The following is a 14,388-nucleotide window of genomic DNA, read 5'->3' as shown; positions in this document are numbered from 1 at the left end:
AGAAACTTATGCATGCATTTGTTATGAGCAGCTGGATTAATGCGACTCTCTGTTCATGGGTCTTCCAAATAAAACAATCCATAGATTACAACTTATCCAGAACTCAGCTGCATGAGTTCTAATCAGGACAGAAAGATCAGACCGTTTAACTCCAGTCCTCCAGAACCTCCACTGGCTACCTGTTGTTTTCAGAATACTTCAAAACCAAAATCCTCCTTTTGGTTTACAAAGCACTTGCTGGTCTGGCTCCACATCTTAGACATGCTGTCAGTTTATAACCTCAGCAGATCTCTCTGATCACAAGGTGGATATCTCCTCCATGTGCCTAGAGCACTTTCAAACTCTAGTGAGATGGCATTCAGTATTTATGCACCTCAGTTTGCCTGCTGAATTTAGACTTGCGCTTACGCTGTTTTGTTTTTTTTAAAGAAAACTAAAGACTTTCCTTTTTAGTTGAGCATTTTCTTAAATGAACACGCTGTATTTGTACAGTATGTTTGTTTATATGCATGCATATATTTGTGATTTTATGCATATGTATGCATGTTTCTCTTTATTTGCACGTTTTTGCTTTCTTTTTTATGTAAAGCACTTTGAACTGCTTTTGTAGGAGATGGTGCTATACAAATAAATTTGAACTGAATTAATGTTGTATGAGCTGTTTTAGAAAATTGGCCTTGGGTGGCATGTCCCATAAAGACTTCAGGCATAAAGATTTGTGTGTGGTGTTACCTCCAGGCTGTAGAACGACTGGACGTTCCTCAGGGCGCGCTCTAAGGAACTGACTTGATTGGACAGCTTCAGGGTTCGATCCTGTAGTTGTCTGTTTTCCACTTCTAAAACATTGACCCTAGAACACATTAATGTTCACACTCACTCACAATATGAATATGTCTTCACTAGGGCATGTAGATGAATGACCAATTTAGGGTGACAATTAGTCACCCAATTTATACAATTTTTAGTATTCATTCATTAAATACATTAGTATTCCTTCATTAAATACATTAAATACATCTGAAACATCTGTCAAACATCTGAACAACAATTTTAGTCATTCATTAGTGTGATTCAATACAATACCTGTGTTGGGCTGTGGACGCGGCCCTCATGCCGTTGCTGCCCATTTCCTCTGCCTCACTTATCTTCAGCAACAGCACCCTCTTCTCCTCCAAAATCTTCTCGTTTTCCTCCACCACTTTGTGGATCCTCTCCTTCTCCTGTAGAGCACAGTACATTTTAGACAACTTTCAGGATTTGTCGGTTGGTGTTTGTAAACACACAGCATTTCAAAGTTGGCCCCTCCTCCCCGGCAGAGAGAGAGAGAGAGAGAGAGAGAGAGAGAATGATGAGAGTGAGCAGCGCTGGTGAGAACAAAGCCGTGAATTGTTTCACCTCGGCACAACCCTGCAAGGAGGTACTGCATTGCTGGATTTTGTGTGAATACAGAGCTTTATCCTGTGCACTTTGGCCTCTCTGCTCTGCGTGTGGAGCTCAGCCCCGCCCTCGGTCAAGCAGACACACAGACCTGCAGCTCTTTATATATCCATGAGACAGAGACAGAGAGCAGAGCGGAGCAGAGGAGAGAGACGGAGACAGCATTGTAACCTAGTCGCTATGCTACGAGTCCCGACCTCACACCCTGCACACTGTTATTGGCTGGGGGCTACACACCCACTGCCCAAAGGTTGATGCCCTGAAAATCCCAAACACAGCAAAATAATAAGAAAATACAGGCAGAAGGCAGAGTCTCTGCAGATAAATATACTGCCACACACTTCTAGTGGGTCATAAGTGATGATTGAGAGGGATTACTTTTGTATGAGTCTATACATTGTTTTTTTAGGAAAATCCTGCACAGTATATCTTTATGTTCTATACACATTACAATCCACTTTATAAATGCAGAACATCTGCACTGAGCAACCTTGCCCCAAGCTGTGAAAACTACTCTGTGATTTAGTAACTAATTCATATTTTTATTTCGAGAAAGTAAGGACGATAACTCAAACTACGACAACACAAACATCTTTTCCTGAATATTTAGAAGCTAAAGGGACTCAGGAAGCATTCTGATAAAACAGGAAGTGTAACACCTGTTTCCATAACATCAGTGACATAATGACTGGATAGTGACATCATCATGTGCCTGACCTTGTGTGAGAGGCTGGAGGCCAGCGCCAGGTCGTTCTCCAGTCTCTGGATGGTGCTGTCCCTTTGTGTAGTGGCCTTGAGAAAGACCTGCTTGGCCTGACGCAGCTTTGTCTTGTGCTGACTCTGCTTTTCATTGTACTTCCTGGTTGGAGGAGCAGAGGAGCATGGGAAAAGCAACCAAATCTCCATGTGTCTTAATTAGATTATACTATGGACTGTACATGTGTGGGTGTGTCTAACCTGACGTGTGTGTCCAGTTGGAAGAGAACCTGCTGCAGCTCGGCCTGCAGTCTGTCATATTCCTGCTGACTGGCCGCCAGCTCCTCTTTCAGTCTGTGGCTCGACGTCTGACCGTCTCTCGCCTAGAGGACAAATACAAAACATAGTTTTAAACTAAATTCAAACTGGATAAAACACATTTTTAAGCTTCAGGGGAAAAATTACTTTCTTTATTTTTTGTTGTTGAAAACTCCTATAAAATACAATACAAGCCACAGTACACAATGCATAGTTTCAGCAGTTTAATGCAGGGTCTATGTTTTTGTGCAAATTCCAACAAAAAGTCAAGTAGCACTAAAGGATTACAACATATTTGAAAAAACATAAGACTACATTAAAAAGATATGACACAAGCAGGGTCTTTTGGGAATTTATGGGGTTGCAGCAACTGATTGAACAGCTTTAAACTAGAAGTATAGATAAAGTGACAGAGCTCAACCAGACTGTATAAACATTGTTCTGGATATGAGCTGTCAGCACGACACCTCTGGAAAAACCAGGCATATAACACTCCTGTTTAATACATGATGAGAACTTGTGCTTGGGAAATACAAACTTATAACAGGGCAGAAAAAAAGAAAAAGATCAACCACCTGCACAGATGTGATCCCATTTAGAAGCTAAGTAAAGGCTGAGAATGTGTCAATGGATGTAAGTTGTGAATCACATTTGATTCTAATCTTTGTGAAACCGACATAGTAGGAGTGTAAAAGATGCTTCAGGAGTGGAAACACCCTGCAGTACTAATGACATCTGATCGACTGTTGTACACTGTTCGTTACCTCCTCTCTGGCCTTGTTAAGTTCAGCCTCCAGGATGGATAGACGGGTGTCCAGCTGCTGGACACGGTGGCTGAGCTCTGCATTTGTCCTGGTCAGGGACGCCTCCTTCAGCCTCAGGGAGCGCACCTGCTGCTGCAGCTCTTCCTCACGCTGCTCTATCAGCTTCCTGAGGGAAGAATGAAGGAGAAGATGGATGGAGGGAGGGGGAGAAAGCACTTCTATGTAATATGAATCAGCATCATGTCAAAAACTTGCAGTGTTGATTATGACAATTTTTCTACTGATGAAACTAAATCAAACTGGGCAGTGTCAGCAGCTCTGCAGTGTGTGTGACCTGGTGATGTGCTCCTCCTGCTGCTGGGCTCTCAGGGCTGACAAGGTGTCAGACAGATCCCTGCTGTCCCTCTCGAGGCGACTGCTCTCACCAGCCCGAGCTTCCTCCATGCGCAGCTGGTGCTGGGCACTCTTAAGCTGCTGCTGCAGCTCCAACACCTGCCATCACAATAGAGCCACAGGCTTCACTCAGTGAGACGGAAATCATATCACAAATTTTTAAAAATGGCTATTTGCAATATCATATCATGTGCTGTGTAGCATTTCAGGACACAGGAAACCACACCACCACAACCACAAGGACTCAGTATGCAGGTTTTCATTCCAACCAAAGACTACGACAGGGCTCAAGCAGAACCTAAACCATAGAGGAGGAACTAATGAATAAAACCTGAGGCCTTTATCATAAAGTAGGCTGAACTAGTCTAACCATAGAAACACCAGGCAGTGATTTCTTGCCCCGGCACTGACCTTCTTGTCAGCAGCAATGAGCCGTGCCCTCTCGGCCTGCAGGTCCTCCTGCAGACTGGTGGTGGTGGTGCGGTTTGTGGAGTTGCGTGCCAGTTCCAGCTCCAGTTCCCTGATTCTTTGCTGCTGACGTTCAGAATCAGCCGCCTGAGTGTGGATGCTCTGCTCCAACTGGACCAGCTTGGTCTGAACCTGCTTCAGCTCTGCACAAAGCTGAAGGAAGCAGAATGAGACAACAGAGCATGAAAACAGAAAAGGATTTTTAACACCAATATAACAAATATATTATAAACTATCTAACAGTTAGAATTTTTTGTATAGCACCTTTCTTTCCTGTTAACGTTTATGTTACAGTTTCACATTTGCTCATCATAATTAGTATTCACAGTGAGGTGACTGAGTGAAAAACAGAATGATGATTAAGTGATAACTATCAGTAGCATTCAGGAAATTCCAAATGTGCTGTAATTAAATACCAACTTTCAGTTTTTCCTGGTCCAGCAGGGTGTTGTGTCTCTTCAGGTCCATGTTCTTCTCCTTCTCATAGCGCAACTCTCTCTCTGCTGAGGTGAACAGACTCTGTGCCCTCTGCAGGTCCTGTTTCATCTGTTTAGCCTCCTCTGACTTCTGGCTCATCACTAAGTCCTGGGACTAATGAGGGAAACAAGAGACAGGGCTGTGATATATTCAAATCGGCTATTAACTTAAGTATGAATGCACAATGAAGCTTCCACGATATGAAGAGTAAAGCAATGAAAAGCCAATCATATAATAAACTGAAACTTAAACCTAGTGAATACATAAGGAGGTATTTTAAATTGAGCTGCAGAAACAGCATGACTGTTTGGGAATGTTAGTGATGTTTTAGGATAAGATGCACCTTGATTCGTGCCTGGGCTTCATTGATCTGAGCCTGCAGAGCCAGTTGGTGCTGAGAGGCCAGCTGCCGCTCCTCCCCCAGCTTGGTCTGCAGATGATTCAGCTCCTGCTTCAGACATGAAAGCTACACACACAACACACACATGCAGTATATAAATCATATATGATTCTGGCAGAGGAAATGCTACAAGCAGGTCAAAGGTTAGGATCAACTACAGAATAGTGTCTTTGAGTTGGTGGGGAAATTACCCTACTGATGGACATGCACTTACCTGATCCAGGCACTCATCCTTAGTCCTCTCCACTGGACTAAGCCTACACTCTATGTGAGTTGTGAGCAATTCAGATTTCTGGTTGTTACTAAGTGCTTCCTTTGTCAAGGAGAGCTGCTCTTGATGCCACTGGATCTGCCCCTTGAGGCGCTGTACCTCGAGCTCCAGTCTCTCTCTTTCCCCCTCAGCCGCCAGTTTCTCCTGGAGACTGTTGCTCAGTTTGGCCTGGAGCTCAGCAGTCTGCAGCCGCTCAGAAACCATTTCATCCCTGCAAAGTATGCACACGTATGCAAAACAGGTAAGCTCCGGCGTGACAGTCCTATCTTGTGACCAGCCAAGAAACAAGATAGAAGTACCAGCTGCAGCAGTGCTATCATGTCTCTCCCAGCTCTGCTCCATCTCTATTTCAACCCACATGTTTCAAAAATACAACTGCATGATACTCTGAGCACTGTGAAGTCTAAACTAACAACAACCTCAGTCTGTTGTGTGCTGTCTGGAGGCTGCTGAGTTCCATGGTTAGCCGGTCAGCCTGCTCCTGTAGCTGGTCAACCTGCAACCGGTTTTCCCGCAGGTCCTCCTGGGTCTGGTTACTGTCCTTGTAGTGCTCTGCCTCACTCTGGAGTCGGCGGTGGGCGCGCTCCATCTGGGCTACCTGGCAGACAAAGAGTCAAAGACAGATGACAGACAGAAATTCATTTTAATGGTGTAAATTTCAATATGATGCAAGTTTTGGCAAATCCTTTACATATGCTGTAAATTAATGTTGACACATTTTTATGTTGTCAAGTCAATTTTCCTTGATTAACACTGAATATACATATATATTATATTATGTTCACGTTTTAAGACTATTTTTTATAAACGCTTGAACAATGGAAGTGGGCATATTTTTGCTTATTAAAGCTGGGGTTCAGGACTTTTGTCTCCCCCTCCTGGCAGTGAGAGTAAAGGGGGCGCTCAGCTGTGATTGCCTGACACAGACATGCAGCACTCTTTCATGCGCACCCCAAATGGCAGGAACACAAAGAACAGATATGTTTTGATGGTCCACCAGCCCAAAAACATATTTTTCGAATGGTCTTCCAGCCCACCGGGATTTGTCCCTGTATGCCAGTACACGACTGGCCGTAACCTACTGTTGCGGCTGTAAATCGGTGGATAAATTGTTTTGAGCGTCACACAACCCCCGCAAAATGACTCATTTCACTATCAGAATTTGATCCATTCAGTCCAACAACATTTGGAAAGCCTTGAAGAGCAGCACAATTAATGGCCAAACGGTCAGCACGGGAATGTTGTGCCCGACATGAGATTTAAAAACATATACTGTGAAATACAGAGATTTAACTAGCAGTGATAGACTTAATCAGCATTGTGTGATCTTGTTTGGCAAGGGCTTGAATGTAACAAACATTCATTTATATGTAAAAGTTCCGCACTGATGGTTTATGGTTATGCTCTACCAGTCTACTTTGCACTATTTCCACTAAAACCTTATTTTTATCTCTTTAAATATTTCCTGTATTTTATAATCATAACATCATGTTTAAAAAGACTTATGCAATGTGTCAGTGGACAAAATTAACAAACCTTTTCCTCCAGAATGGCTTTTTCCCCCTTGACTTGGTTGAGGCTCTTGATGAGTGTTTTCCCTTGTTGGCATTCAGTCTGAAGGCTGTTGACCTCGAGTCTCAGCTTCTTCAGCTCTCGCTCGCCAATCTGCAAAGCCTTGTATGTGTTGAGAGTGAAGAAAGTTTGTGCTGTTAAAGAAAATGTGTGGTTTGTGACGGGTTAAAATTGACAATTAACACGCATGGCACTACTTCCTTTTTTCCATTCCTGTTTTAGTTGCACATGTGTTTCCAGTAAATATTTTTATTTATAATAATATGACCAAAAGCTTCAGAACTAAACTTCTTGAACTATAAATTTAATTGCACACCCTTGTGTATCTGTGGTGTTATTATTCTTTCTGCACAGCCAGATGAAGCATTAGATATATGTGGTGTTTACCTCCTTGTCTTTTTTAAGTGCAGCCTGGGCAGCACTGAGGTCCACCTCCAGCTGTTTCCTCCAGTCCTTTTCCTCAGTCAGACGAGCTTCTAGCAGAGCCAACCTCTCCTGGCTGCTGTCCCTTAAGTGCTTCATACACGGTGAAAGGGGAACACAATGCAATTATAAGTTGAATTGAGGTCATGAAGTCTATAAATTTGAGGTCAATTTGAAGTACATAAAATCTTTTGATGTACCATGATTTATATGATTTATCTTCGCACACTGATGGTTAAGGTTTAACATTATTACTCTTTTTAACATTAACTTTCTATGTGAGAAGAAAACCTGGTAAGAATTTCATTGTATAGTAAAACTGGTTTCTATTTTCTATTTGAGTTGAGAGAACAGTTTCCTCAAATTTTATACCCGTCTTGATCACATTCTTGTTCTTGTGCTACTTATAATACAAAAAACATTTAAAAGTTATTTTATTTTTTTTTTTTTTTTTGTATATCACGAGCCCCAGTGTTCTCACTACACTGACAAACTGTGTAATTAACACAGAGGAAACAATGATATTCAAAAATGAGTTTGTCTTACCAGCTGTAAGTAGGACTCATTGGCTTTGACCTCTTCTCCGTTCTTTAACAGTTTTTCCTGGGTATCCTGCTTCTTCAGCTCTCCCTCCAGGCTTTTGATCTGCATGACCAGTTCAGATCATTACTGAGCCTTTAGAGAGAACACTGTTTCCAAGCCACGTCCTAGACCAAATTATACTGTCTTTGTTCTTCTAATCAAGGACTGGCATTAATTCATGTCTGCAAAACTAGCTTTCTTCAACTTCTCAGGTTTCAAAACCAAAATAATGATCAGTAAATAATCCATCAATCCAGGTAAGATTCATATAGATTTCGAGAGAGAATTTAGTGCTGCTCATTACCCTCCTGTGCAGTCCCTCCAGTTCTCCCTCATGGCGATGCCTCTCCTCCTTGCTAGCATTCTGGGTCTCCCCCAGCAGGGACTCCAGCTCCTCGTTCCTCTCTTCCAGCTCCTCCTGTTCCTTGCGTAGCCTCAGAAGTTGCCGTTCCAGCTCCTTCACCTGTACAAGCCTGTCTTCCATGGCCGCGCGACACCTGACAGAGAATGATGATGATTCAAGTCAGACTGACAAAGTCAACATTAATTTGTTGCTGTATTAACCAGGATGCAGTTGTTGAGGAATTAATATTTACCGTTTGTGAATGAGATCCTTTTCTGTAGCTGACAGGCCAGACAGATGGCTTTGTGGATCACTGTTAATGCTTTTGTCCTTTGGATCCTCTTTGGCTGCGACATCTTGGTCTGTATCATTTCTTGCCAACTGGACAAACACAACACCAGACAATGCCAAGCTGGAACGTATGGAATTTCTACGTTAATATATATAATCATACATAAATGACCAACCTGGTCACGGAGATTGTTCTTCTCAGACTCTAAAAGGCGCACTCTCTCCCTCAGAGCTCCATTCTCAGCATCCAGTCTGTCATTTTGCTCTTTGGCTCTCTGCAGCTTCATCATATCTAGGAGGAGACAAAACCATTACCATGAAGATATAAAATAAATACTGTATACTAGACAAGGTTTCTTTTGTCTTGGTTTTCCTGCCTAGACCTTAAACAAGATTTTACACATAAACTATGTGTAGTAATTGTTAAGGTAATACCAAAAACGCACAATGGCTGTCAACGGCAGGTGACATTTGTCCAGAACGGTGGGTAAGAGAAAAAGAGTTTCAAATTTTCTTGTTCAGTCCTTACAGCAAACCACATTAAGCATTTTAACTAATTTACAGGACTATTACATCACTAGTTGAAGCTAAACCATGAATGCATGTGGCAGCTGCTTCAAGATTTGACTGAGCCTCCTGAGAAAACATGAAGATTCAGCCAAAATACTACCTGTATGTCAAGGGAGAATATCTCTACATCTCTTAAACCAACGTCATGAAACCCTTTTGCACCAGGCTGATCTCAACATAAAGGAATAAAGTAATGTCCTATATTACTTTACATAATATATAGTATATATAAGTGTGAGAGCCAAAGGGCAGGGACATGTAAAAGTAAGTTAATCAACTATGTAGTGAGGTCGTGTCACTAGTAGTAACTTATATCTAAATACAATGAAATTATAATTACATACAAACTCAATCCAACAAGTAGAATCAGAATCAGTAATATCAAAACCATGTTAAACACTACTGAACCAATTCAATTTCTAGGCAACCAGAATTTTAGAGAAGTAAAACAAACTCTCCAAACAACGTGGCCGGTGTTAACGTCCCACACTGAATGTCAGTTTTTAAGTTCACACTCAAATCTGTCTCACCACAGTGTTTCAGTTTGTCCACTTCCTTCCTCAGGTTCTCTACTTCGTGGACCGTTCCCTGAAGCTCTGATCCTGAGATTATAAGCATATTTTTAATAGAAAATATGCTTTCTGCTTATTTGTGGTTTTTAAAATGCTGTTAATGACTTATTGCAGTTGGCTAGAATAACACACTGAAAGAATTGGCACACACTGATAGAAAGTGAAGTTACTATATTACCCAAATGTGTGCCCTGATATCGAGTAATATTGACATTTCAGCAGAGGAAGAAATAAGAGCTGGACAAATACAACACCACATGTTCATGGACAACAAGCTAGGTAGACCAGGCACTGGGGCTGCATGTGTAAATCTGGGCATTCATGGTTCTCTATGCCATCATATGTGTGTTACTTTACAACCATTCAAGCAGCAACAATGTGCAAAAACAATATACAAAATTTGAACATCAGTGTATATAGTCTTTAAAAACATTACATCAAATTCTAACATAGACTCATAATTCTTTGAGGGACACATACTGAAAGTCTTTAACATACCACTTGGGTCAAAGTTGTTGTTTTTGGCAACGTCCAGCTCATTGTTGAGTCTTCGGATATCCTGATGAGCCATCGCCAGCCTGCTAGACGCCTCTTCCAAGTCCCGCTCCAGCCTTTGGCGCTCATTTCGCTCGAGAGAAATCTCCTCGCTGTGGGCCTAATGTAAAAGAATCATGCATGGATGGTTAAAGTGGGAGTAGTACAGCTGGTGAAGATATTGCTAGTTAGACTTGGAGATGCAAGTGACCCAGCATGCTGTTGTCAGAGACATGCAGTTTGAAGGTGAGATTCATCATCACTGCAGGCCTAGAGAGAAGTGAGGGCAAATAAATTAATAACTTGTATTTCAGCATTATGATTCACCTGCAAAGAGAAAAAAGTGGGAGGAAAAGTACACATGCTGTTACCTGTGACATGCCCGTCCACCCTGTGTGAGCTCCCATCAGTTGTTAGAAAATTAGATTCACAGATGTGTTAGTGAGACAGGCAATGTCGTCTGCATCATAGCGGTCATGCGCACATCGTCAGCTTGTTATTTTAAAAAGTAGTGCCACTCTGAAACAAGCCAGTGATGCCCCTGTTTGGCTTTTTATCACAACACCTGTGTTAGTTATGTCAGTATAAGCTGTGAGGTGGGAACCTACAGGGGTAATATTGTGTTTGCTCTGACCAGACCTGCGCAGCCCAAACAGCTTCTTCCATGGACTCTGGGATGAACCCTGCTGAGAGGAAAGACCAGTGTGTGCAGAATCACACTAGACAATAAATGAGTTATCATTAAAAGTTAAAAGAAAAGGAGGAGGGAGGCAACACCCCGATGTCTTCCACCAGCAGCACAAAGAAGAGACAGAGACTCACCTCAACAAGTTTATGTGGTTTCTGCATTTGCTTAGGATAGTTAACCATTACAGTTCACTACACATGAAGCCTTTGGAACAGGTTCATTTGAAAATTAAGTTTTACCAGAGACTGTAAATTCATTATTCAATATGGTGGAGGCAGTTCAAATGATGAAAATTATTTACACCACAGCATATACTATATTCACATTGCCTTGTGTGGTTCCTTTCCTGTTTCCTGTGAAATTTCACAGTCCTCTGACATAGGTAAGTCCTTTACCTGGAGGTGGACCTCCCTTAAGTTGTCAGGGAGGCTCTGACTGTCAAGTCTCCTCTCAGCAGATTCCAGCCTCTCCAGCAGTGTGGCCCTCTCCACCAGCAAGTAAGCCACCTGTTCACTGGGGCTGCTCAAGCCCATCTCCCCAAGGTCCTCTTGGGCCAACATCTCCGCCAGCTCCTTGCTCTGGCTCTCTGGAAGAAAGGGGAGTTTTCACTGGTCAGTAGTTTGTCAGGCAGGACTATGAAATAACATTTAAGACAGGATAGAAATATCAGAAGTATTGTTGTATGGCAGCAGACTTAGTATAAACACAATTTAATATCCATCTCACAGATCCTATGCTTTGACATATTCACAGAAAGATTTTAGAACATACATGGAAAAAGAAAATGTAAGCTAAGGTGTGTATAAAATATCCTGCTACGGAGTTCTGTGGAGCCAGACTAGGCTACAACCCAAAGGAAAGAAAGCCAATGTTGCACTACAGTCACACTGAACTCACCTTGCTGTTGTCTGATGTGGTGAAGCTCTTGTCGCAGTTGTTCATTGTCTCTCTCATAGCCCGCAGTCAGACACTCACGCTGTTGCAGCAGCCCACGAATATGTGCAACATAGCTCTCCACCTGACAGACAAAAAGAAATATAAGCAAAGAAATTCTGTTGGCATTGCCTTGCACACATCTCAGAGTTTTTCAGTATTATTTAATGCACTCTTGTCATGAGCTACAGCACTGTCTGCACAGTAGTTTCAATGAAAAGGAGGAACAAATTATGTCCATCATTCACAGTTTGGTCAAAAGGTCTATGACATCAACAGTTAGTGTACTAAAACACCAAATACTCCAAAACATCTCACCTCCTTCATCTCATTGGCCTGCTGGGTACGTACGGTCTGCAGCTCCTGGGTGGCTGACTGAAGCTTTGCCTCACTGTTGAGCAGCTGCTGCCACAGGTGGCGCTGCCGCTCCTCGGGACTGGCTGCTGGAGGCAAACCATCCTCCTGAAGTCGCATAGAAATCTGGTCGAGCTCCGTCAGCACCTGAGGACCCAGAAGAGGAGCATATTGTTTTGTGTCCAGTTAATTGGGTATTTTTTTTAATTTCCCTTTAGGATTAATAAAGTATCTATCTATCTTTCTATCTATTGTGTGCTGAAATGTTATATTAAGTTGCAGCTTGTAAGATTTTATAAAGTGAAATACCTTTCAGTGCTGTGGTGAAAGGATCTGCAAATTAAGCTTGTCTTTGAATGAGTAGCCTTGGGTATACAGTTTATAGATAGTTTCATTTTAAAGCTTTGATTATTGTAGCATATGTGCGTTCATCAAGTGTCATCTAGCTAAAAGCTGATATCCAAGCTAGATATGCACAGAGTTTCCTGAACTTTGTGTGTATTATGCTGTTATATACTGCTACATGCTGCTTTTTTTGAATATTTGTCACACCGGCAACATGATAAGCTAAATATCTTTACTTGTGTATGACTTACTTTTGCTAAAAAAATAATTTAAAACTAAACTAAAGCATGAACAAAAGACATCAAGGTTGTCAGTCTCGCTGAAAAGTGATCCGTTTGTGGGACACATTGGAGAGGGACACAACATCAGAGGGGCATGCCAGCACTAAACACCTGTTGCTGAATTCAATACTGTACTTTGTAGGCTCTGTAACCTGAGCAGGCCCCCTATGAAGCATTAGACTACTGCACGAGCGGTCACTACTCCAACAACATGCAACGTATTGTCACAAGCTAGGTATCAGGTCTCATGTACCTCTTGTACTTAAACATCACAGTAACAGGTCCATACTCTTGATGCTGTGGCTACAAGATCAGACATTAACAACAACAACAACCATCCTGATTCACTCCAACAATCACTTTTGCATGCATCACAATCATTTTTTAAATGAACTTATAAACATATATCAGCCAACGACAAAGTAAAAATTGCCAGCAGACACTGTGGCCAGTGGACAAAAAGCTTTTGAGAATACCAAAACAAAGTGGATTCAAACTTGTTCCTTAAATATTTCTGCTATTGATAACTGGCACCAAGCATCAGTGACTGGCTTAATGTCATCTGTAAGGAAATTGACAGCTATGAATGTTACCTCTTCATGATCCATGGTCATGCATTAAGCTGGATGAAGCTGCATCTGTGAGTGATGACCTTTTTCCTCAGTGGTGAAAGTGACTGATTCCAAACAACAATTTAGCCTAGCATCTCACAGAATACAAACTCAGTCGATCTTCAAACTTCGTCACTCCCATTGTTGCTGAAATTCATCCATGACAACGTCTCCTGCCCTTGACATCCCCTGTAAAAGATGAGACACTTTAGAACAATGCTGTCCAGTCATGATAGGACCTGCAACCACACGCTTAGAGATTAGACTAGCTGCTTCAGCTTAGCCGTGTACTGGCGCTGTACAGTTTAACAACTTAGTTACATTGCATCACCCGAAGCCATGCAAAACGTCTAGCTGATTAGCTATGTTAAATACACTGCTGTTTTATCATGAGGTATTTAACACGGACAGCCAAAGGAGTATCATCTTTATCTTCTATGCAGGCGTTTCCCTGTCCTGCATTTGGGAACCTCCTTGCATTTAGCATCAAAATCTGTACTCATTTCTTGGATTGTGAACGGTGTCGCTAGTGACGACTTTCACCTCATGTGGGGTTGAAAATATTTATTTTCCAGCTAAGCATTCTCTCCAAAATGTCTGACGAGGAGGAGCAAACGAAGGTTTTTGTAGGACAGCAGCCACTTGCATTCCTTTTGGCCACGCAAGCTCACTAGTCAGAAAGATGTGGTAAGATAATAATTTCAGATTTGCAAACCATGTACTGTTATAATAAGTTAGTAAATAACCAAAACGGACAACCGTGACGACCCGCAGCGCTAGCTAGTTAGCAAAGTTAGCTCCAAAGTTAGTATACTTCACGATCAGCTACGCTAGCTCGCTAACGGTAGCCATAGCTTTCTCCAGTGGCCGCTTGGCAGCAACTGGTGAACATTTCACGTACAGCTGAACACTTATGTTCAAACAATAACTTATTTGCAGTGGTGGAGTCGAGCTTGCAGTGTGCAGTCAAAGTTTTACTCACCTTGCAAAAGGTAAAAGCGACAGGAGAGCCAAACGCTGAGGACAGGCGTGGTGGAGTGAATTGGCTTCTACGAGCACCTAGGC

At 42.1% G+C, this 14,388-nt stretch overlaps 1 protein-coding gene across 4 annotated transcripts in view; it reads right to left on the bottom strand.

The window, feature by feature from the left end:
* ccdc30 (coiled-coil domain containing 30) overlaps positions 1 to 14,388 on the bottom strand; it is a 21,608-nt gene extending 7,220 nt beyond the window's left edge. The window contains exons 1-25 of one of the 4 annotated variants that reach the window (XM_044350636.1): positions 14,306 to 14,388; positions 13,306 to 13,512; positions 12,051 to 12,233; positions 11,697 to 11,817; positions 11,195 to 11,385; positions 10,720 to 10,830; positions 10,076 to 10,232; positions 9,536 to 9,607; positions 8,612 to 8,727; positions 8,398 to 8,525; positions 8,106 to 8,298; positions 7,766 to 7,864; positions 7,184 to 7,312; positions 6,761 to 6,898; positions 5,644 to 5,822; positions 5,168 to 5,435; positions 4,897 to 5,019; positions 4,497 to 4,667; positions 4,020 to 4,229; positions 3,550 to 3,707; positions 3,216 to 3,381; positions 2,395 to 2,516; positions 2,155 to 2,296; positions 1,084 to 1,220; positions 733 to 850 (exon numbers count right to left, since the gene is read on the bottom strand). In XM_044350636.1, coding sequence (XP_044206571.1) covers positions 733 to 850; positions 1,084 to 1,220; positions 2,155 to 2,296; positions 2,395 to 2,516; positions 3,216 to 3,381; positions 3,550 to 3,707; positions 4,020 to 4,229; positions 4,497 to 4,667; positions 4,897 to 5,019; positions 5,168 to 5,435; positions 5,644 to 5,822; positions 6,761 to 6,898; positions 7,184 to 7,312; positions 7,766 to 7,864; positions 8,106 to 8,298; positions 8,398 to 8,525; positions 8,612 to 8,727; positions 9,536 to 9,607; positions 10,076 to 10,232; positions 10,720 to 10,830; positions 11,195 to 11,385; positions 11,697 to 11,817; positions 12,051 to 12,233; positions 13,306 to 13,326 — 3,453 coding nt within the window. In that variant the 5' untranslated portion in view covers positions 13,327 to 13,512; positions 14,306 to 14,388. The remainder of the gene's footprint in view (positions 1 to 732; positions 851 to 1,083; positions 1,221 to 2,154; positions 2,297 to 2,394; positions 2,517 to 3,215; positions 3,382 to 3,549; positions 3,708 to 4,019; positions 4,230 to 4,496; positions 4,668 to 4,896; positions 5,020 to 5,167; positions 5,436 to 5,643; positions 5,823 to 6,760; positions 6,899 to 7,183; positions 7,313 to 7,765; positions 7,865 to 8,105; positions 8,299 to 8,397; positions 8,526 to 8,611; positions 8,728 to 9,535; positions 9,608 to 10,075; positions 10,233 to 10,719; positions 10,831 to 11,194; positions 11,386 to 11,696; positions 11,818 to 12,050; positions 12,234 to 13,305; positions 13,513 to 14,305) is intronic. The other 3 variants (XM_044350637.1, XM_044350638.1, XM_044350639.1) reach the window with 3 other exon arrangements.

This window comes from Thunnus albacares, chromosome 5 (genome assembly GCF_914725855.1).
Source record: "Thunnus albacares chromosome 5, fThuAlb1.1, whole genome shotgun sequence".
In the NCBI taxonomy this organism is placed as follows: Eukaryota; Metazoa; Chordata; class Actinopteri; order Scombriformes; family Scombridae; genus Thunnus; species Thunnus albacares.
The sequence above is the reverse complement of the archived record's forward strand: the minus strand, read 5'-3'. Positions and strand labels throughout refer to the sequence as shown.